The 22,545-nt window shown below is 47.5% G+C and overlaps 2 protein-coding genes and 3 non-coding genes across 7 annotated transcripts in view; 4 read left to right on the forward strand and 1 right to left on the reverse strand.

Moving 5' to 3' along the window:
- Positions 1 to 832: 832 nt before the first annotated feature.
- LOC108159847 (protein goliath) lies at positions 833 to 21,026 on the reverse strand. 3 transcript variants are annotated; one of them, XM_017293437.2, is made up of 9 exons: positions 20,390 to 21,026; positions 13,645 to 13,689; positions 5,440 to 6,092; positions 5,254 to 5,386; positions 4,132 to 4,249; positions 3,908 to 4,059; positions 3,747 to 3,843; positions 1,476 to 1,838; positions 972 to 1,406 (listed from the first exon to the last, which is right to left on the reverse strand). In XM_017293437.2, exons 3-9 carry the CDS (start codon positions 5,999 to 6,001, stop codon positions 972 to 974), a joined length of 1,860 nt encoding a protein of 619 aa, XP_017148926.1. In that variant the 5' UTR covers positions 6,002 to 6,092; positions 13,645 to 13,689; positions 20,390 to 21,026. The 3 variants fall into 3 exon arrangements, with proteins under 3 accessions (XP_033246789.1, XP_017148926.1, XP_017148925.1); XM_017293436.2 differs by lacking the exon at positions 13,645 to 13,689; XM_033390898.1 differs by lacking the exons at positions 13,645 to 13,689; positions 20,390 to 21,026 and having other exon boundaries at positions 833 to 1,406; positions 5,440 to 6,001.
- Positions 4,364 to 4,435, forward strand: Trnaa-cgc. The gene has a single exon. It is a non-coding gene; the product is annotated as a tRNA-Ala (tRNA).
- On the forward strand, positions 4,743 to 4,814 carry Trnaa-cgc. Its single transcript has one exon. It is a non-coding gene; the product is annotated as a tRNA-Ala (tRNA).
- Trnaa-cgc lies at positions 5,117 to 5,188 on the forward strand. Its single transcript has one exon. It is a non-coding gene; the product is annotated as a tRNA-Ala (tRNA).
- The window catches only part of LOC117185786, a 78,950-nt gene continuing 66,588 nt past the window's right edge, over positions 10,184 to 22,545 (forward strand). The window contains exon 1 of the mRNA XM_033390900.1: positions 10,184 to 10,523. Coding sequence (XP_033246791.1) covers positions 10,466 to 10,523 — 58 coding nt within the window. The 5' untranslated portion in view covers positions 10,184 to 10,465. The remainder of the gene's footprint in view (positions 10,524 to 22,545) is intronic.

Genomic DNA, 22,545 nt, shown 5'->3' on the forward strand with positions numbered 1-22,545 from the left:
GCAGTGTAACGCCCACCTCGGTCACGCCTCTCGTGCCCCAAGCTAGCCGAAGTCGGCGAGGCGGCAGCCTGCTCTCCGGTCTCCGAAAGGGGGGGAGAAAAACTCGTACGTGCTGTCATCGATCGCGATCGTGGGATATGCAAGGAGGAGAGGAATCGATGCGCAGGCCGAGAAGCGAAGAAGTGAAGCCCCGTCAGGTGATAAAGCAACAAAGCTTTGGCCAGCCGGAGCTCTCGGACTACATGCCCTAATGTGATTACAGACTTTAAGTTTATAAACATCGAGGGGCCATGATGACGACGACGACGACGGTGTTGCGGCTGCTCTGGTTTGCTCCTGGACGAGGAGATCTTCGGCCCTCCTGTTGCGTTGCAATTACGACGCGTGCAGGGGACGCTGTGCCTCCACCTGGGAGAGTTTTTGCCTCTGCCTCTCGTGGAGCATGGAGCACATGATGAATTCTTATTAGCTGTCGTTGGCCGCGGCAAACTTCAACCGCTCGGCTTCCTCATAACTTGTGCTCTATTTCTCTTGCCCTTCGCTTTCGGTGGGATCAGATCTCTGTGGATCTCCCTTTGGCTGTCGAATTGGGGCCTGTCTGCAGTGTGCCTCATGCTGCTGCCTCGCTGTCTGGCCAGGTCTGCGTAAGGCACAACAGCATATCACTGGCCAGGGATCAGCAGAGCTGCGTCCCATGTTGGAGGCACGCGCAAATCCCTAATGGAATCGCCCCAAGTTTCGTATGTGAGGCCAAGAGAAGTGTGCAGAGTGCTAAGTAGAGAATGTAGAATGTAGCATATAAGATTTCTCTAATTTATCGACCCACTCGTCGTAACTGGCTATCGGTACGAGCATTAACATTTTATTAACAATTTCTATGACACGAATATTCTATACAATATATTTTATACAGTTGCGAGAGAGCAAATAGTTTGAGGAATACAATTGGGCCTAGGGGCTAGGCAAACAGTTCATTCATTGAAATCGACGCCTTCCCCATTCACCTGAATGGTGATGTAGTCTCCGTTTCCGTTTCCGTTTCCGCTGACCTCCCTCTCACGATTGGCCTGGGCAGGAGCTGTTCCCCCAGTGCCTACCATACCCCCTCGCCTGGGTAATGGGCGCAAGGATATCTCATCGCTTTCCCGCCCCATGAAGCGGCGCCGCGTTCTGGCAAAGTCGAAGGTCTCCCGCTGCCGCTGACTGGACTGAGCGTACGAAGCATCCGTCAGCTGTTGCAGGGATTGGGAGGAGCTCGATCGAGGAATCTGAGGGATGTCCGGCTGAAGCTGGGTTCCCTGGACTGAAAGCTGGCGCTGTCGGCCGCCAAAGCATCCGGTGGAGTAGCGACCATCCGCGGAGCGCGAGCGACGATGGCGGGCCGATTCCCGGGCGCCCAGAAGTTGCTGCGGGAATACAATCGGTAAATAAAGGTAGAGAATGTGGAGTTATTTGCTATTCGTTGCGTTGGCCACCTGCTGCATTTCATCCTTTCGCAGACGTCGCAGTCCCTGCTGCTCCTCCAGCTTGTTGGTCATCAGGCTCATCCAGTCGCGCGCCTGCCGGAGCGACAACGAACTCTGCGACCTCTCCGGTAGTCGGCTGGGGAAAAGCATTTCGCGGGCGCCCACCACGCTGCCACTTTCGAGGACGAACACCCGAGGAAAGTCTATCACGAAGTCCCGACTGCGAATGAGGTCGGCCAAGGCAGTGGGGCGTGTCAAAGGTGGGCCCTGACCGGGGTCCGTGCCAGAGCCCTGGGGGCCCACTTCCACAATTCTTGCGACATCCGGACGATCTGGCTGGTATTCCAGTATGCTCTCTTCGCTGCCCAGAAACTGAAAAAGAAAAGCGGGCCATATGGTACCCTCTCTAGTTCTGGTTCCATAAGTTTCAATGAGCTTTATGATGCGAGCGATTCTAGACAGCAAACAAGCGGCAATTTTTAAATAATTTGTGTTATTTTATTGGTTTGGTTCTTAAATAGTTTTGGGTCCACAATTCGTTCAAGGGTACTAGCAAACGAAAATCTTATAAGGTTTTCCGATACATCTAACAATACAATATCGTCTTACAAGAGCACTTCTACCTTATTTGATTTCGCTATTTGGGGGCAGTTGATTTTCGGGTTGTTTCGAGCTTGAAAACAAAAAATAAAAACCAAAAGATATGAATATTAAAATAATCCAGCATATTATTTTTGGAATGTCGCAGAGCAGTAAAACCTGCTCAAGATATCCAAACAAAAAATAAAAATGTAATACTCGTACCAACGTTTCAGGATGTAAATTAATGTAAATTGAAATATCTTTTTTTTTTGTAGATTTATTCAATTTGAACAACTAAAAGCAAATACTTTGGCACCTTCGATATTACTATAGACATCTATGATTAAGTGTGTGCGCTGTGCGATTGGTATATGTTACTATGTTGTATGTATGGTTGTATATGCATATATGTATACGTAATCGGCAGGGATTCTTAATGCCTTTGATCAGCAAATCAGGCTACAAATGATTGCATTTAAGTATATACTTTAATCTACTACGTCTATACGATATAGTCATTGTTTATAAGTGTAGTCATACATAGTCGTGTGGGTATGTAGGTAGGTATGTTAGGTAGGTATAGTTATTGTAGTACGAGTACGCTACTATTTGCATCTACTTTTATCGACAATCGGTACGCTTAATCAGAACTTAAACACTTAACTTAAAACTCTACGTGATGCAATTATATTTCCGTTTTCAAGTTGAACTTCCAGCGGTTATTTGTATGTGTAAGTGTGCGTGGGATTGTTGTAGAAACTAAAACTGAAGTCTTCTGGTCAGCATTTTTAAGTACACTGTTCTCAAATGAACTTATTTACAAACGAGTGTATATATGTATATATCATTTTAAATAAAGCCTTTGTGTTACTCTCGATCAGCAGCTGATGGATTGGGATGTAGCTGTCCGGCCCATCAATCACTGGATGATCTGCAGTTCGTGTCCTTTGTTGAACAGGAACTTAAACATCGTTACAAAATCTCATATTACAACTTGTGTTATCATAAATTATTTAAAATTAATAGACAGTTGCGGCTTGATGACGATTTCTCCTCTACTGGTGGCGGATGGTAGGTTGCCCTGTGTACCCGCTCTAATTCTTTCCCTTCCATTTTGCTATAAAAATACAATACAAAGGTCCTGACAAAAAAAATTGATGAACATTGGTCTGGTTCTGGTTCTTGATATTCAAATCTAACCGCTCATGGCACACCACGACTGCTTACTCTCGAATGCCTGCACTGCTTGCAGAGGCAGCTGGCGCTCGCTATTTACACGGTAAGTAGTATCTAAGACTTAGATGTGGGTGGCCTGCTGACACCTTAAACATCAGTGACCTGATGGCTGGCAGTACAAATGATAGCATGTGGCATAGTAGCTGGAGCTGAGTTCCGTCGGACGCGGTCCATGGCCCCCTGATGCTGCTGTTGCTGTTGTTGTTGAGGCGGAAGCTGCTGCAATTGGGGCTGATTACTACTACTAGGACTACGACTACGCGGATGAAAATAGCTAGCACCAAAACTACTCATGTTGCTGGCCTGTAGTTGCTGCAGAGGCTGCTGCTGCTGCTGCTGCTGGGCCTGTGATAGAGCCACTACAATGACAGGAACCTCCTCAATGGAGGGCTGAGCGGCAGCGACAGCAGCAATGGGCGCAGTGTGCTGTGGACTGGGCGTTTGATAGATTTGATCACCCACCACATAGCCATAGAATTTGAGCACATCTAGTTTGCACATCGGACAGGTTCGATGCTCGATGAGCCACGGATCGATGCAATTCTTATGGAATTCGTGTCTGCGGAAATTTATTTGGTTAGATTAGTCTATACTTTGAATGGATTCAAGATGCTTTCGCTTACTTGCACGGCAATATGCGTATTGTGTCCGTGGGCTTGTAGGCCTCAATGCATATGGCACAGCAATCGCTGTCCAGGTCCTTCTCATCGCTTATTTTTCCCGTCTTCGTTGGTATCTTCATGATGGCTTTTTTGGTTACAGAGCACAGATTGCGCTAAAGGTAGAAGAAGTTAGAAGTTAGTATATGGAGACAGTCATTATATTTATTTAGAGGAGGTTTCCTTACCGATTGCTGATCCTTCGCCTGCATGTAACGGAACCTCTGAATATAGTAGAAGATGAGCCATACCAGCGATATTATCATCAGAACGATGAATGAGATGGAGACGAATAACACTGAAGTTCTGAAAAGGAATTATGAACCGTTAATATGGGAGTTCAAAATGTAACCCAATGCCAGTCGATAAAGCAGATCTTGGCTGCTGTCGAGTAAAGCATTTGGCGAACTCATGGCTCATGGGGACGTAGCTCAGTGGTAGAGCGCTCGCTTCGCATGTGAGAAGTCCCGGGTTCAAACCCCGGCGTCTCCATTTCAAACAAGTCTTATTTTTTGTCCCTTCAAATATTGATTTGATTTTTAAGGATCCCAAATTTGTACATAACTTTATGTTAATGCCTAGTACTTTCAGTACTAATCTAAGAAAACTTGGTATAAAAATCCATTCCAATCTACATTTGTTCCATAAGGAATTCGTGTTAAGAGAAAAGAGTATTTACGAGTCGTAAATATGAAAAATTAATGCACTGCGCTACCGACGTTTGTTAACAAAGCAGTGCGCTGTCAGTTGTGAGAGTTCTCTGGGCGGTAATAGCACGTTTGTCTCAAATTGGATGCCAGGGGACGTAGCTCAGTGGTAGAGCGCTCGCTTCGCATGTGAGAAGTCCCGGGTTCAAACCCCGGCGTCTCCATTTTCAGCTTAGAACTATTATTTTTTGTTTCTTGACTTTTTAAATCGTAAACGAATTACGTTAACTATTTGCAAACATTTATTAACACGGAACGGAAAGTACTTATTAAATTCAGTAAACACAACGTCGGCTGTCCGGTGTGAATATTTCTTCACGAATTAAATTTTTTTTCAGCTATTTTCTACCAATCAATTATTTGAATTTGCAAACAAATCGACAATGAAATTTTTCTGCAATTTCTAAATTGCATCCGTAATAGAAGTCCCAGTTGAACAATTGCTTTAATCGACCCACAATTTCAAGGGGACGTAGCTCAGTGGTAGAGCGCTCGCTTCGCATGTGAGAAGTCCCGGGTTCAAACCCCGGCGTCTCCAATAAATTCGGGGCCACTTATTTGTCGTTTTTTAAACCTTTTTTATAACTGAAGAAAGACACTTACCGGTTTAAGCTACTGACAGTTCGCACACCACGGCGTCCCTCGATTATCGATATGTTCACAATGTATCCCCTATCAACAGTCATTGCCAGATCTTGTCCGATATTTTGATACGTTATCACAGCAGCAATGTTTCCTGCAAAAATTTATATGTATTCCGAATTCAAGAGCTTTCACCACAAAACTCACGCGTCTTGCCCTTGATCTGCATCTTCTCCAGCTGAGTCACCTGCTTGTCGTTGTAGATAATGACACCGGCGGCGTTCTGCTGATAGACATGCTTAACCTTTTCCTCGAATGTACAGCGGCCGCGTCTAACCAGGGCAATCCATTCCACCCCCTTGTCGGGCATGGCGGCGCCCATAGTTCCCCGGATATAGGGAGTGCAGGCGTAGTCATCGCTAACGTTGTCGGTGGCACTGATGTGGATCAAGCGGCCAGTTACATTCAGCACCCGGCCCTCGCCATAGCGAGCCTGCTCCAGGGCGAAATCCGTCTCACACAGCGTGTTGCCGTGGTCCACATATGACCAGTTGAGGAAGGCGTAGTTGTAGACATCCACGGCAATCCGCTCCTCCATGCTGGCGAAGGTGTGCGTGGCATTGGCTGCTCTAAAGTAGCGCTCCAGGTCCTGATTGGCAATCGACATGGCGGCCACCAGGGTGGTGGTCGTGCTTGTTGACGTGAGATGCGGCAGACCACCGAGCAGGAGGACCAGGCCGGCCAGCATAAGCATTTCTCGTAGATACATGACGTGAGCAAATTCTGACGCTGTTTAGGTATTTTTAATCAATTGGGGGCACTTGCCTCTCCTCCGCGTCCACTCAAGATCGATTCGGCAACTAAAATGAAAAATAGCGGAATCGAAATGTGAATTTTGGCCAACAACCTGGAGGGCCGTGTTTATCTGGCGATAAGCAGTCTATTCAAAAACTCTCTCTAGTCGACGATCGGCCATCCATTTACGAGCGCCTATTTTGGTACTGTTATTTTGACTGTCTAACCCGATAAGGGCCTTATCAGAACTGCGCCGCATGGAAGACCATTAATCCAAGTCTTGCTGGAGAGTCTACTAAGTTATTAAAAATTATGCCTACACTTCGGGTCTCGTCCGATGGAATTCAGCTACTTTCTCTCTGCCAACGTCTTCTGAAGGCCAATGCACAGAGACTGTGGCCCCGCCAACGGTTTATGGGTGGCCAGGATGATGCTATGATGGGCAAGTCACGGCAGAGGCAGAGGCAGAGGAGTGGGCGTGGGCGTGCGCCTGACACTGAAAAGTGGTTCGGTCGGACATGAAAAGAGGGCTGGGGCTGGGGCTGGGGCTGGGACAGCAACCAGTTCTCTCATACGACTTTTTATGCAAAACACAATAAGAAACTGCCACAGACACAGACACTATAAAACATTTGCATGTGCACGGTGCGTCTTGGGCTGAATCGCGGACCTGGTCTGAGACACCTACTGGGATTACTTTTCTGCTTATCATGGGGCCATAATAAATAAGTCTTCCAGCGAAGTCCTAGCCAGGAACGGGCCTCGAGTTGAATACCAACTATATTTTGACGGCTATTTATGTGCAAATAAGTGAGTGCCTGCGATTTGTGTGGGTTACCCGCCGATTCGCTTCTGTACATGCACTGCTGAAAGTGGCATCTACGGATACGTTTAATCAGATTCAGGGAGTTCGTAGTTCGAATTGGGTTCCCTCTGGACCCTAATCACTCTCTCCCCATGAAAAGTTACTAAACAGGAATCAAAGAATTGTTTAGCTATGAGATCTGTTTCAACAATATTCCCAGATAATACATATGTACACATGTATGTATATGCCAAACAGGAAAAACATGGTGAGATAGATGGGTTGAATACGACTGCAATCGCATACTGTATACAGAACTATACGAGCATGTGCCAAACAGCAGTGCCAGCAGAACCAACAACAATCGGTCTGGTTAGGATAATGACCCTGACAGTTGCTGCCAAAAGTGTGCATACGAGTATAAGCATGAACTTCACATAGATACTCGTACATGCGTCTCGTCTGTATCTGTGTGTCTCTGGTTGAATGCAGAACAACAAAAGTGAAAAATGACACGATTGACTTTGGCTTTCGGTTTTTGAATTTTTGAATTTGCCTTTTGCCTGCACACATGAGTGGAGTGGATGTACGATAGCCGGTATGCCACAATATATGGGCTTGTCGCTGAGGGATTAATCTCGAAAATGCGCGGAATTCTTTAAAAAACGAACCAGGTGATTCGACGAAACGTGAAGGATGTGGCGGAGTGCCGGAGTGCTGGATTGTAATACACTATTCCTCCGAAATGTTCCATTTTAGTATTTTCATTCTGCTTTGTGGCACATTAAAATGTTTATCATCACTTCGATTCGTGGCGCATCTTGTTGGCCATTGCACTTGTTATTGTTTATTTTTATAAGAATTTTTTTTATTCATTTTGGCCAATTGCCAGCCACGCCGCGAAATGTTTTCCCAAGCATTTCTGTCTTCTTCATTATTTCTATTTAAATCAAAAACACATGCACATACTTGATATTTATGTATAATTGGACAAGTCTTGAGTCGTCACTTGATATATTCCTTTGTTTACTTCATTAAATGCACAAAGAGATCCACAAGTGGCTCTGTTCTAATGGCAACAAAGAGCCTTTTCAGCTGTGTTTTGTTTCTTGAGATACTTTTGCATCTTCGATAGCGAATTAATGATTAGATCGAATTTATTTAAATTAAAAGCTAAAAATAAAAGATAGTTTTTGTATCTATTCGATTGTTTGCCTGGCAAAACGTGATTTGCTAAAACGTGCTTCGAATGATAATCATTTTGGGATATTTTATTTAAGTTTTTTTCTAGTGTCCGTGCCGTGGCTGTTTGCTTGTTTGCCTCACATGTTTTCTGAAATAAATAAATACTTGATTTGCGAGGGGCTTTGCATATCAGATGAGCAGAAGAAACCTTCGCTTCGACCACAGAAGCGACAAGAGGCGAGTGTCCAAGTGCCAAGAGCTTTGATAATGGATAAAGGTATAAAACTGTAGAAAATTAAAAATTAAAAATTGACCAAGCAATTACCAGATTTTTGGTGAGTGTTATTTGGTTGAAAGAAGTGGAAGGCGGGAGAGCAGAATTGAGTTAAGCCAGTTAGAGCCACAAGCCATCAAGCTCTACACATTTTACCGTTTCTGTGGATGGAATTTTGTGCTCCAACAACTCTGAAATATCTGAAAATACTTCACAGTTTCCGTACAATTCTCTTAATTGCTGCAAAGCTGTTTTAATTGCAGTGTTTTAACCATTCTTTAGCCATCAGCCAACAACAAAAGGTTTTGTACAATTCTCGTTGAACATCTATGTATCTGGGAGCTGACACTAGAAAAGTTTTTGATTTAACATTTGAGTGATTTTGATGCTCTGCTGGGCCTAAAGCATTTCGCTGAACTCTGAACAACTCCACTCCACTGCCACAGGAAGGGGGCAGGTGCGCGGCATTGTTTGGGCAACTGTAATCGCACTGCTTGCTGCGCCGATTGTGAGCTTAATTTATTCAGCTGTTACCGTATTTATTGTTGCGTACACAGTCAGCGCTACAAAGCAACAATAATTGTGATTATTACAACAGCCAAAGAGATGGGGCACAATGCAAAGACTATAAATGGCCAGCAGCAATTAGCATGTTGAAAGCCAAGCTGAATTATCTTGCATTTCCATTAAAATTGCGTTAACTGAAGCAAAGCTCGAAAGTGGGGCAGCCCATACTCTCCATTGAGTCAAAGAACTAGCAACTCAAATGTGTATTCCTTGCAGGATTTATTATTATTATTTGTATTTGCCACAAATTAATGTTAAATTTGAAGTCATGTCACGCCATAAATAATCGTATATGTATGTACCTATGCATGGCCCCCAGAGTAAGGTGGATATTATTTTTCACTCCCCTGCGGTTGTCTCAAATCGAATTATCGCTCAGCAGTAAACCACAACTGCGACAACTGGGGAGGGTGTAATTTACTTGTATGCAAATGGTTCTTCCTAGTTATCTTCCTAGAATCTTACGAGTCTAGTATTTACGCAGCAAGAAATTGTTTTATCAGTTGTGGCTCTGTTCCTCAGCAGCAGCTGAGAAAAATGAGAAATTGTGACTGCAGCAGACACGCCACGCCACTCCACGCCACGCCGCGCCGTCTGTGAAATGCATAGAAATGATTCAGTTTTCCCCTCCCCCCGCCACCCAGGTGCTGCCACCTTGCGAGGGAGTCGAGTAGTCGTTCCTGGCGGTGGCTGCTGTTCCGCTTGTTTGCATATTGCAACATCTGTGCAAGCGAAAGCAATTTAAAACATACGACAGCACACAGGCTCCGTCCGACATGCACATGCTGTCGCACCCACTCCACTCCCTTCATATGCTTCTAAAAATATCCACCGCAACACATTTCTCGAGTCTTCGTCTTTATGTTCCGTCTTTATTGCACTTTTGCTTGAACTTCAATTTGTCTTGCCGCCGGCTCTTTCAGATACAGAATTTTGGGAATTTGGTGACATGTTATGCTTAATTACTCGCATATTTTGCACATTAGCACTCTCAGACTTTGATTTGATCTTGCCGAGGAATGTTAAACAGTTTTGAGCAATAATTTTAATTTAAGCTAAGAAACCTTAGAACTTATGTATGTATACACATGTACATGTTCGGTGTGTGAACTAAGAGAGAGAGTATGTTTGAGGTGTATGCATGTATGCAAAGGGCAAGGTTTGAGAGGCTCGTCGCGTGACATCATCACTGCCTAATCAAGAGCAAAACAACCACCGTAAGCTCATCTCCCTCTCCCACACACCAACAACCGACGCGAGCATCACTATAAGACAAAGAGAGAATGCATGCGAGAGTGAGAATGGGAGAACGAGAGATCGGCCAGACTAAGCATAAATCACGCGTTTGTCCCGCTCATCGGTTGTTTCGGCACGGAAAAAGTGAAAGTGTTAAGTGCGCTATTAAATAGGTGGGAAATTGCTGAAAAATGCAATAAATATTGCAATAAATATAGCAACAAATATTAGCAGCCACTCGCCGCGAAGTTATTTTGTTTTTTTTTTTGTGTGCTTCCGTGTTTAATGCCCTCTGGTATATTTAAGGCTGTGTGTGATGTGTGTGAAAAAAGCTGAAATTGGAGTACGAATACGAGCAACAAGGAGGAGGAATGGAATTCACAGTTATTCCTAGATTATTTGCAGTGGATATGACTTTTCCTGGCGCAAGTATGTTTAATTATTCACCAATTTCGATTAATTGATACATAATATAATCTTCAAGTGATAGATTTCCATTCCTCTCTTGTTCCCCCTCCCGTTTTGCGCGTCTGGAAAAAGCACTAATATGAGAGCACCTTCTGGGATTTAATTGTTACACTCGTCCCCTCTCTCTCTCTTCGTTTGCCTCCCTCTCCACCCACAAGCAAAGCTGAAACCGGTTTTCTGTTTCTTTCTGTTCTGCTTCGCCGCGATAGAGCGAATGCAGAAAAAGGCAAACGGCAAACGGCAAGATCGAAAGCCTTGACCTACTTTTGCTGCTGCTGTGTTTGTTTACTGTTCTTTTCCTCTTTCTTCTTTTCTTTTACTATTTGCATTGCCCAGGAAAGATCAAATACGAGCTGTGGGCCTCTCTCCAAGCACTCGGAGGAGGAGGAGGAGGGTACTAGGAAATCAACTGCAAGATGAAGTCTTTACTTGTTTGTTTTATTTTGACACAAATCGAATGTGCTTCTTCTGCCGCCGGCCGGATGGTGAGGGAGAGCAAACAAATCTGAAAGTTTCAATGGTGCTGTTGAGGCTTCCTCCCATGATATACATATACATACATATGTATTCCACTGCGGAAGTTGAAACTTGTTGGCAAGTTCTGGTCGGTCTGATGGGCATAAATCATGACCAGAAAAGTTCAAAGCAAAGCAGCTCCATCGATAGAACTTATTGCTTCATATTCTGCCCTGCCCTGCCCTGGAGGGGACCTACGCCGACCCTTCTCATTAGGAGCTCCCCAGAATAAGTGAGTTTTTAATTGCATGCCAGCTGCCGCCAAAGAGATTTCAATTGAATTGCGCGAGACGAGACCCACAGAAGCATTACTCTCGGTTTCAATTGTTTTAGGGGGGGGGGTAATGCTTGGCACTTGGCCGACTGCCCAGTGTTATAAGGCTCGTTTTTATTTGGCAAATGCATTTTGATGGCACTCTGCTGCAAAGTGTCTTGCAGCCGTCATTCATCATTCGAGCTGCCTGCCGACGACGGCATTGTTGGGGCTGGGCGAATGGGGCTTTAAAGTGCATCATTTCGGACTGCTAATGGGGACAAGGACGCAGCCGAAGAGCTGGCGATGGATCAGCATTTAACAAATTGATGATTAGTTCTCTCTCGCCGTAGAGGCCTGAATACGATGGCCCTGCACTTGAAATTTTTGCCACATTTGTGCCTTGGACCGTGGCCAGAATAAGACTCGTTTAAACTGCATACATTTTTATGATGCCCTTTGCTTTACGACTCGAAGACAGAACTAATAAAAGTTCTGCAGAAGGGGAGAAGGGGAGGGGGGAGGGGGGGAATAAAATGCATCCAAGGCTAAAGGCATCCCAGAGGCCGGGAGGTGGACCCCCCCTCGCACATGAACATAAAAATATTAACACCAGCTACTGGGAAGCCGCTGGCAAGCCCCTGGGAAGCCGCTGGGTTTCCCGTGGTCACGTTCCAACCGGTCGGTGGGGTGGGGGGGGAGTGGGAAGGGGGGGACAACAAATATAACTGCGGATTGTTATTCTTTTTGTGTTTGTCGTTCTACTGAGGGGGGCAACATGTGTAAGCCAGCGACGCCAACGACGTCATAAATCTTTACACACCTTCCGCGTGCTGTACACCCCCTCCCCGCCATGCCCCCCCTTTACTGCAGGTCGGAAGCAGACTCAACCAACGGGCCTCTCTCTCTCTCTCTCTCTCTCTCTCTCTCTCTCTCTCGATAGCCACTCGAACGTCAGCGGCGTAAAAACGTGATTTCCGCTTTTCGGCTGCCACTATAATTGTTTAGGCCCGTCGGCTTCCAGCGGAACACTCGCCATGGAGGGAGGGAGGAGCACTCCAAAGTGCTTTCTCCTTGACAGATCCTGTACATATGTATGTCTACCTCCTCTCTGCCCGCGAGTGCCGCCACGCCGGAGAGTGGGTGCCAGTGACAGTTGCCTTGCAGCGGCATTCTCCTGTTGACACCTGACTGCCGGAGATAACTTTTGAAAGGCTTTCAGGAGATTGCAGCTGCTTCTCGGGTTGGTCCAAGGGGGCTGGGGGAGGGAGGGGTGTAAATTCTTTAGGACACTTTTTTCAAGGCATATTCCGCCTAATCAAGCCAGGGCCACAGCACAGCGAGGGACGGGAGACGGGGGACGGGAGAGGGCCCAAACAGTGGCAACATACGGCAGTCCCTTTGCCCGCGCAGGTATTGATTTTAAGCATTGTCACAGCGACAACAATAATAGCTCCCGCCAGAGCAGTGGTAACAACAATAACCAGGTTACATAGCCATTGTATGTAGTTGTTGCCAAGGCCCCACTCTATCACAATCAGAGCAGGCCTGCCAGCATTTCTGCGCCACTGCCACTGCCCCAGTCCCCATCCCCGCCACATCCCGTGCTCCTCCATGGAGCTGGAGATAGCAGAAATCAGCGCACTCGACAGTTTTCAGTGCCAAGAGTGAGAACTGCTCCTAATGGTCTCGCCTTCGCTGCCAGCAAGGATACTAAGCCAGTGACCTGAATCTGTCTGCGAACCGAACGAAGAGCTGATGCGGATGCTGATGCCGCGCTTCGGGTTGGAGGCAGGGTGTATCGTGTGCCAGCGACAGTTTGGGTTTAATTAAAAGAAAGTTACGTGGGCTTTTAATAAATTCTTAAAATATCGATTCGGCTTTTACGGAATTTTAGAGAAGAAACAGAAAAAAGTCAACAGTTACGAGTGGTCGTGGCTTTGCTGTCTCTTTTGCATTGTCTATTTATAAGGTATTTGTCGTTCTTATTCCATTGTTGCCCCATGTGCCGCCCCACCCCCCAGAGACACGTGGCCTGCCACGCGCTTGAGTCCCCCCAGCTCCACAGAATGGAAGCCCCAAGTCTGTTACTGGGGGACAGGGGACAGGTGGGACAGGTGGGACGGGGTACGAATATGTTAAGTAATTATGTAGCCTTATCTGCGAGCTATGAATATTCTATTCATTCCAAAACGGAGTGATTGATTAGACCCATGTCCCCTGAATGTAGGAGGGTGTTATCCGAAGGATATGTAACCAAAATGCGTGACATGTGACCCCCCCCCTGATGGCTGATGGCCAAAGTTCGCTCACCGCAATTTTCAATTTCCGAATTCCTTCGGCTTTGGGTCTCGCAAGCTGCAAACGAAGAAAAATGCAGTCATTAGAAGAGAATTCCTGCCAAATTCCAGTGATATTTTCTTTAAGTGTATTCCAATGCCAATTAGTAAATAAATCGATGTGAATAGTTCATGGGACTGTATTTGGAAGGCGAATGAATATTTAATTGGGAAATAAATCGAGGCCCGAGGTCTGCCCCTACCAAATGCTACCAATCCTGCGTATCTTTATCTACCACAATCTACCAATTCGTGTCCACCCACGCACTGGCACTCAAACTTGTTGCGTTTGCACTTGCCGCAAAAACGTGATACCGCACCGCATTCAGCAGACCAATAACTACAGATACAAGCCAGCTGATACACAGATACAGATACGACGGCATTAGAGGCGCCGGGGGGAGAGACGGACGCGCGTCATAATGTTTAGCACTTGGTAATTAGTGAGCAGTCCCCTTATAGGCCACTCCCCACACCCCAAACCACCCGCCAGACGCCACCCCGCCACCCCTCGTACCCCCTCCTACCGCCTCCTGCTGCCACGGCAACGTGCTGGCGATTTGCGTGCTGAGATTGCTAAACAATATTGATTTTTATAGTACGTCGAGGTATTTAATCATCGTCATCGTCAGAAGGAAGCCTCATTTGATCCCTCCACCGTCCCCTCTCCACCGTCCCCTCTCTCCACACTCCACACTCCCCACTATTCAATCCCCATCACACAATTCGCATTTCGTATCCAATTAGTAAAGGAGATTTATTTTTTATGGAGTGACATTTTTATCGATATTAAATTCCACGCACAAGCCTCCGGCTCTGCCCCTCTGTCTCTGTCTCTCTGTCTCTCCGTCTCTTTCTTCTCGTCTGTACGTCTCGCCGCCTCTGCTCTTGCCCCATTGTGTCCGCTTCATGATTTTGCACTTAACATTATAATTAATTCACAATTTTATTTTGAGCATTCGCGTTTCTAATGCGGAAAAATATCTGATTCTGTTTTGCTTCTCATATTCTCTATTCCTCCCCCCCCTGCGCTCCACCAACATGCGATAGGCAAGGTGAGTAAGTTTAGTGGGGTGGAAGGGGGGTGGCTTAGTGGGCAGACTGGTTCGCTCGATGCCACGCTTCCTTGTTCTGCCACTCGGAAGTCTCAATCGGATCAGGTTTGCTTTCCATCCGGCAAAGAGACGCCGTTCAATTTCCACTTGAATTTCAAAATATCTCAACTTTCCCCGCTCCAAGGGTCGTGGGAACATTTTCGGGGCGGGACGCTGTGGCAACACTCAATGCTAATTAACCTCCTTGACGGGGGGAGCCCTCCTTGCAGGGCCTTGCAGCACAGAAGAGAGCAAATACAGTAAATATTATCTTTAGCCAGAACCAAACGGCCCGTCGATCGTTTTCCACTTCAACACGCAGCTGCGGCTGGAAAAACAATGAGAAAAACCGATTCCAAGGAGGGGAGGTCAGGGGCAGGGGGAAGGGGAGACCAACATGACTCACGAGGCAACATTTTCCAGAAGGCAAAGGCAAAGCCAAAGCCAAAGGCGTCTCCTGCAGAGTGTTTAGAGAGGAATGGGGACTGAGGGCGACGCACTCCTGGTGGTTGGTGCCACTGTGGGGGCGTCTCCATGGCAATGTCGACTACGATTAGCCCCTGTACAAGATGATCTGCCAGCCCTGAAATAATACCCGAATCTCGTATGATATACGACTGCAGCGGCAAGTACCCCGTCCAATCGAACGGGGGCCATAATTTGTATAGCAAATATTTTATGGGCTGCCAAGCAGTCAATTATTGACTCTTATCGGAGGAGCTGCCGCTTATCGCTCGCCTGCCCCCGTTTAGCCATCCAGGGGCAGGTGGAGTGGCAAATATTGCATCAATCAACGATAGGTACGAGTGCATTTGTCATTTATTGCTGATTCCGTGGAGCGGGGGGCTTTGCTTGGCCATTGTTTACATTTAATTAATGGCTTTTAATCGTTCTGTGACTCGTTGCTGTCTCTGATTGATGGAGCATCGACAACAGTAGTTCTAATCCCCCATCGTTTCACGGCAATTAAACAGGCCCCAGACACCATATCGTCTCAGCAGCTGTGCAAATTCGGGGCGGAGAGTCAGTGCCCCCGCATGTGGCAGGCTTCGTTAGACAAAGGTCGGTCGGAGTCTGCACGTTGTCAAGGGTCTTTGCACTTGTTGGTAATTTTTGTGCCACTCATTTCGCTGCCACGTGCCAATTATTTGTCTCCCCCCCCCCCCGAAATCCGTCACATTCTGGACGATCGCCAGTCCATCTATTTGTGGCATAGATATCCTTTATCCGCTGTGGCGTAAGGCCCGGAGACATCATTGTTTTTTATGGCTGCAAGTCGTCGCCTCGGGGCGCTTGAACTTTTAGCGCTTTTCGCACTCGCGTTTCCCATTTTCATTTGGTTTTTCCTCTGTCTAAAGTTCATTGTTAAATAGCTTTCCACACCCCCCCTCCCCCCCAGGCGTTGGGGGTGGGGGAGAGGGGGCACAGACGAGTAGTTTGCAAACAAAGAAACATGAAAATCGATTTGTCAGTGGTCTTTGGGGAGAAAGCCATTACCCACAGCTTTTGACATTGTAAAACTTTTATTCCGATTGCGGGAGTTTATATCTTTGGCAGTCATTAAAACAAGTTGCATGAATCAGAGGAGTGCTTGCTTTCGACGACGAACGAGAGAGAACCATGGCTTGGGCCTGCCCCAAAATGATCCCCAGTGATGGGAACCCACTCAACTGTGGCTGCCCCCTCATGTGGCGCCGTTCGTTGGAGTTGGAGTCCCCCCCAGCGAATCGATTTGCCAACACTTCACTTTCTCCCCATATCGGGAGTAGCTTTTTGGCTGCGATGCTGGTTATTCTTTGTGTGCTCTTTAAACGCTTTTTACTTTCGTTTCATTGGGGGCTCGCGGGGGGACTAAACGGTTTTTAATGAGTGACAGCCGCCGCAATGTCTGGCTGCATGCCTCCAAGCTCCGTGCTCCGTAATTATGACACAAAACGCTCTTCAATTAGCATGATTTGCACTTTCAGAGGCAGGTGGGGGCTACCCCCCCTCGCTTTGAGTCATTTCGATGTCCGACGATCGATTGGAGCTTACCCTTGAAACCCATTTGCCGGCCTCCATAACGTATTTGTTATTACAGCGTTTACATTTTACTGTAAGCAAATATTTACTTGGCACACATTTCATACCCCCCACCGCCGTCCGCCCTCCCCCCACCGCTCCACCGTAATGAGCCATCAACGTTAATCTTTGTTGTGGCCAAGTAAGCGCTTGACCCGGCCAATTTGTGCTGTTTTCTCTGCCTTTCTTTCGTGATGCCTCCCGATAGCCGCCCCAAAATGGCCTCACAGGGCAGGGTCATAGAACCGTGTGGCAAAAGTCTTTGCGACGTGGAGGAAGTTTTGGGGGCAAGCCCGACCACGTTCTCTGAGCTGATTTCCGATCTTCTCGGAGCTACGGCATTGAACGGTTCTTTCAAGGTTCACGCTTTGTGTTCCCAAATCCCAAAACAATGCCTAAGAGACCGAAAACTAAGCCCCCACTCTGCTCTGGTGTAACCTTTAACGAAGCGAGCCCCACCGAACCGGTTAGGCAGTGCATTTCGAGGCTGGGGCTGACCTCTGCACCCAATGAATATGCAGCATGTGGCCGAACTGTGGCCCGGCCGTAAATCAAATTACAGCCATAATTAGAATAGAGCTTTGGAGCCCGTTTTAGCCGCAACTGAGACGCACTCAAGGGCCGTTCCGGCAGCAGCTTAGAGCCAAACTAGTTTCGGGCCAACAATTATAAACAGATTAGGAAACTGATATTTACTCGTGAGTCTTTATCGGATAAGAAAGCAAAACAATTGGCAAACGAACCCAGGCTCCAGGCCCCGGGCCTCGGGACTCCAGCTAATGAACTAATGCAATAAGCAATTTATGTTCGTTAACGTTTTCATATTGGATTGAACCGGTCACAGCTTGATTTTCGCTTGGCCGTTGGAACCGGATGACAGCAACGGCAGGCAGAACGGTGACGTCGAGTCGGGTCAGGAAGCTGGTTTTTAGCCGGTAGTCGGTAGTCGGTAGTCGTATTAGCCCCCGATTCACGGCCCTGGGGGCGAGCGCTTGACGTCACGTCCCACCCGATAGAAGCAAAACGTTCCAGAATCAATTGAATGGCTCTGAATTCGAGGCTAGACAGGCTCCCAGATATCAGTGAAAGTGCTGAACAGACCATTCTCTTCAGGCACACGTTGGAGGCTAGAGGGGCTAGAGGGGCAGAGGGCAGAGGGACTTGTGTGATGTAATTTGTAATGTGCCCCCGGGCCCAAGGCTGGGGGGGGGGACGGACACTCCTGCAAACTCGGGCGATTAAAAATGTATGCAAGATTTGCCCCAAAAACAGACAAGGATGGGCGCCAGTCGGTGAGCGAGAGGCATGACCATGAGAGAGGAGGAAAAGCACAGTTGGTGACCATGGGGATTGGGGGAATGGGGCTCCACAAGACGGTATTGATTATTCTGTCTATCCTAATTATGGTTAAAGGAGATGCCCTGGCATCTCTGAAAAAGATATGGCACCTTTTCGTTCACCCCCCTTCACCGTCCTGTCCCTCGAATGAGAGAAACTAAAAGTAGGAAAGTGCTGTGTGCTTTGAATGGGGGAAAATTGCACGTAGATGGTTCCAGTGGCACAATTTGCATGAACAAACTGCACCTCCACCTCCTCCTGCACCTCCTCCTGCACCTCCTCTTCCACCTGCACCTCCTCCCCGTCTGACGGCAGTTTTCATCGAAACATGGAAACGATTAAATGCTTTTCACTTAATTCCCCGGATGACTGTCAAGGCGGGGGTGGAGGTGGGTTCGATGCACTGCAGACACTCCACTCCACTCCACTCCATGGACGGTGAACGGTTGGGCGGATGGGCGGATGGGCATGGGGTGGAGCGAACAGAGAGATATAATAGCAGGGAAGTCAACGACATATTGGCATTGGCTAATATAGACAATGACGTGGAAAATTTCAGATTAATTGATATTGTTTGTGGTGGGCCGGTCGACGGGCGATAAAAGACGGCACAGACGCATCCCAGTCTGCAGTGGCAGGTGAGGCAAGAGAACAATGGCACAACGCCGCAATGAATGCGGAAATGATTTTCCATTTCACTTTTTAGCTCTCTCTCTCCCTCTCTTTCGATATGATAAACGCATCCGCTCGCCTAGATGCTGGCCTAGAATATTATTTCTATGTGACCCACTTGCAGCAGGCGATTGCAGCTCGATGATATCAACAGGCGCAGAGCCAAAGAAGTGGAGCACTAAACCCAACCCCACCCCTCTGCCAGTGTCAAGTGGAGCTTGGATCCTCTCTCAAACTTTCACTCGTGGAAAAGTGGATCAATGCAAAGTTTGAGCTGACAATTCCGATTCAAATGAACATACACTTATGTCACGCCCCTGCCACATGCCACATGCCCCCATGAGCCCCCGTCCCCCCTCCCCCAGCGACGGCAATGGCTGTTCTCTGAAATGAAAAACTCGTTTTCCATGTCAGTTTTCATTTGACTTTTTGCCTCTGCTTAAAAGACCGAAAAACGCATTTTATTTATGTGCCAGGGCAAGGGGTGGGGGAAGGGGGACGGGGAGGGGAAGGGGCAGTGCAATTCGCAGATAAACGATACACACAAACGACACAATTCGTTGCCAAAAATGCAGCATTAACAATGTAACGGCGGCAGCAGCAGCATCTTGGCCGAAACCAACGCGAGAGCAGAGAGCAGAGAGCCGAATCCTTGCGTCTGCGCCTGCGCGGGCTCGTCCTCCCCTCATCGCAGGCGCTTTCTCTGTCGCACTCTCGCACTGTTTTTGTTGACAGCCCGAGATTGGAGTCCCAAACGAAAATATAGCTAAAAAATATTTGTTGCTGATTTCCCTTTTTTTCCCCTGACTCTCTCACGCCGGACAGAAAAGGGATGCCTTTCCGCCGAGGACTCCGCCTGCACTTGATCAGGTCTCGTGGAGCGAGCCTCTCCCTGCTCCCCCTCCTCTCCCTCCTCCCCCTTCGTTTAACTAAAAACTTTAACCTTTTCCAACTGCTCAAGGAGTTGCCTTCCGTAGGACTCCTCTGGCCAGCGTTGTGGCAGGAGTGGGGCTGAAGCTTATGGCCGCTGGTCGCGTGCGTTTTTATTGATTTTTCCCACAAGCGAATTCTTGTTGCCGTTGCTGCTGCTCCGATTGTTGTTGTTGGGGCACGAATGTAATGCATTTGTCGTGATTCGCCAGTCCCACTCCCAACCCGGTCGGTGGGGGCAGAAGCTGTAAGCCAAGAGATTTGCCCATTGCACTTTATATAATTAGAGGAGGGAAACCTCCCACCCCCGCACCGAGTGGCCTGCGATCGGCTGTGGTGATGACTCTCAAACCTGTTGCATAAATTATAAAGCCCTCGAATCAAAGATTCCCCCCGACCTTCAGCCCGAGCGAGGGCTAGCTTTGAACTCAGATTCGAGTCCGTGGATGCCTCTGCGTTGCTCAAGCGCTGCTCTTATCACTTATCAGCCGCGTCGTCATCCGCAGACAAGAGTTTTCGAAAGCAAAAGCAAAAGCAAAAGCAAAGGCAGAAAATAAATTTCAACATTCTTTTCCAACAGAAAAACAAACAAACAAAATGCCAATGAGAATGAAATAAACTCACCTGCGCGGTCCCGTGAGGGGGGGTGGGGTTGGTCCAGAAACAACAAATTTGTTGATGTTTTTGTTATTGTTGTTGGCGGCTGGTCGCAAAATTTATTCCACACTCAAGATAATCGTCGCCGCTCAGGCTTTTGTTGCACCAACAGCTGTTTGCCCCACACACACACACACACACACACACACACACAGAAAAAAAAAACAACAGATACTTTTTGTAGGTTCGATTAAAATATTCTTCTCGTTTTGTTTTTTGAATTTTCTTGGCGCTTTTTCGTAATATTCTGCTATTGTTGTTGTTCTTGATGTTTCTTCGTATCTATTGAGGAGCGTACGCGCTGGGAATATTTGATTTTATTGTTGTATTTTTTGTATTGCGTTGCGTTGCGTTGCGTTGCTTTGGCGTTGCTCTGCAGTCGGCTTTAGATATTTCACTCAGCCAATGTGCCAATGTGCTAGCTAGTCGGACCTACTAATGTTTTCCTAGCCGCTCAGCGACCCTCGACACTCAGATACAGACTCACAGATACGCGCAGCGCGGAGCGGAGCGAACTGGCACGGGCGCCAGCCGACAATCAAATGGTTTGGTATCCAACAGATACGGAAAACCCCCAACTGACTCGAACGACAACAGAACGCGAAGTGAGAGCAGACGCGCCGAGTCGTTGCCGCGCTGCATGGCCCGACAGAGAAACAGAGACATGGAGAACCACACAGAGAGAGACACAGAGAGGCACACAGAGAGAGAGAGAGAGAGAGAGAGAGCGGGACGGAAAGCGGACTACCTCCAGCTGTGTGTGGCAAGATGTCGCTGCTCTGGGGTATATTTTCACCAAAGGCTTTGCTTATTTATAGATCCGAGCCTCAGCTCTGAGGCACATGTCACATGCCCACAGTGCACTTTCCCTGTCTTGTCTTGCCATTTGGCAGTGTGCAATGTCCGCCTGCAAGCCCGGATCCGCTAATCAGCAGTGCTGCTGTTGGCCAATTCTCAGGTAAACAAACCAATACACCTGCACGTGCAGACAGTCTTCGTCACCGGCGATAAGACCCTCATCGAACTCTGCTCTGCTCTGCTCTGCTCTGCTCAGACAAAGCAGCGTGACGTGACGCAATGGCTAGAAGTCTCGCTCTATCCGTCTGGAGCACAAGTATCGCCAGCGTCTTGGTCCAAAACAAAGGCTGCTGGCCGTCTGCCTGGCGCTTGAAAGTTAATGAGTCGTTGACGCCGACTGGCCAGAGCGTTCAATGGCTTAGCATAGAACAGACCCCCGACACTGACAGATAGCGGGTAGCAGCAGAGCAGAGGGTAAATCGATGACTGAGCATTTGCATGCAAAAGTAGAGATAAAGCTGCCACTGATGCCGGTTCCGACCAGACAGCGGCACAGAGGTAACGACAGGGCTCACTGGTGGCCCTTTAAGGCATAATTTTATTGGAACGCCGATGGAACGTCGATTGGACTTCTGCAATCGAAGCGGGCTAATGAAAATTCGCCTGCCCTTGCGCCTCTTGTGCTGTTTGGCACCACCAGATTGGATATTGCATCCTTTCGTCCTGCGATGGGTAGTGCAGGTTGTATTTTCCATTTTCTGTTCGATTTCCATTTTGCTGTAGGGTCGGGTTGTCCGTCCGTCCATCGGAGCTTGGATTATTGGCCTTGCCCGTCGCTTGCTTTGTGTCAGTCGGTTGACAATTTGTGCCGAGGATGATGAAGATGCGGTCTGGTGGGCGGCGGAAGCGGCACGGGCGGCGCTTTAGTGTTCAAAAGCCATACAACGATTGCAATGTGGTCCAGGCCAGTGGTAGGACGTTTTTAGAGTCAAATGGGTGATTTGAAATTGATGAACTTTGAAAATGGATGATTTATTCTCCCTTCTACAAACACGACTGTAGACAGAAATACAGTACGAGGCCGTGACCTGAATTATGCATTCGTTTTTAATTGATTTTGGTTGTCTATTTGCTCCTTTTTCCATCGTTGAATGATTTCTATTACGAATTATTTGAAAATCCCAAGTGCCCGCCAAAGTAGCAAAGAAAAAAGGTCAATGCTATTGAACTTAAGTCGTTCTTCAACTTCGCCGCGTCTGCTCTGTATGATATTTTGAATGTCAGAACTTTCATACAATTCAGCTATTTGTCAGGGGTTGCCAGTA

Source organism: Drosophila miranda, chromosome 3 (assembly GCF_003369915.1).
Source record: "Drosophila miranda strain MSH22 chromosome 3, D.miranda_PacBio2.1, whole genome shotgun sequence".
In the NCBI taxonomy this organism is placed as follows: domain Eukaryota; kingdom Metazoa; phylum Arthropoda; class Insecta; order Diptera; family Drosophilidae; genus Drosophila; species Drosophila miranda.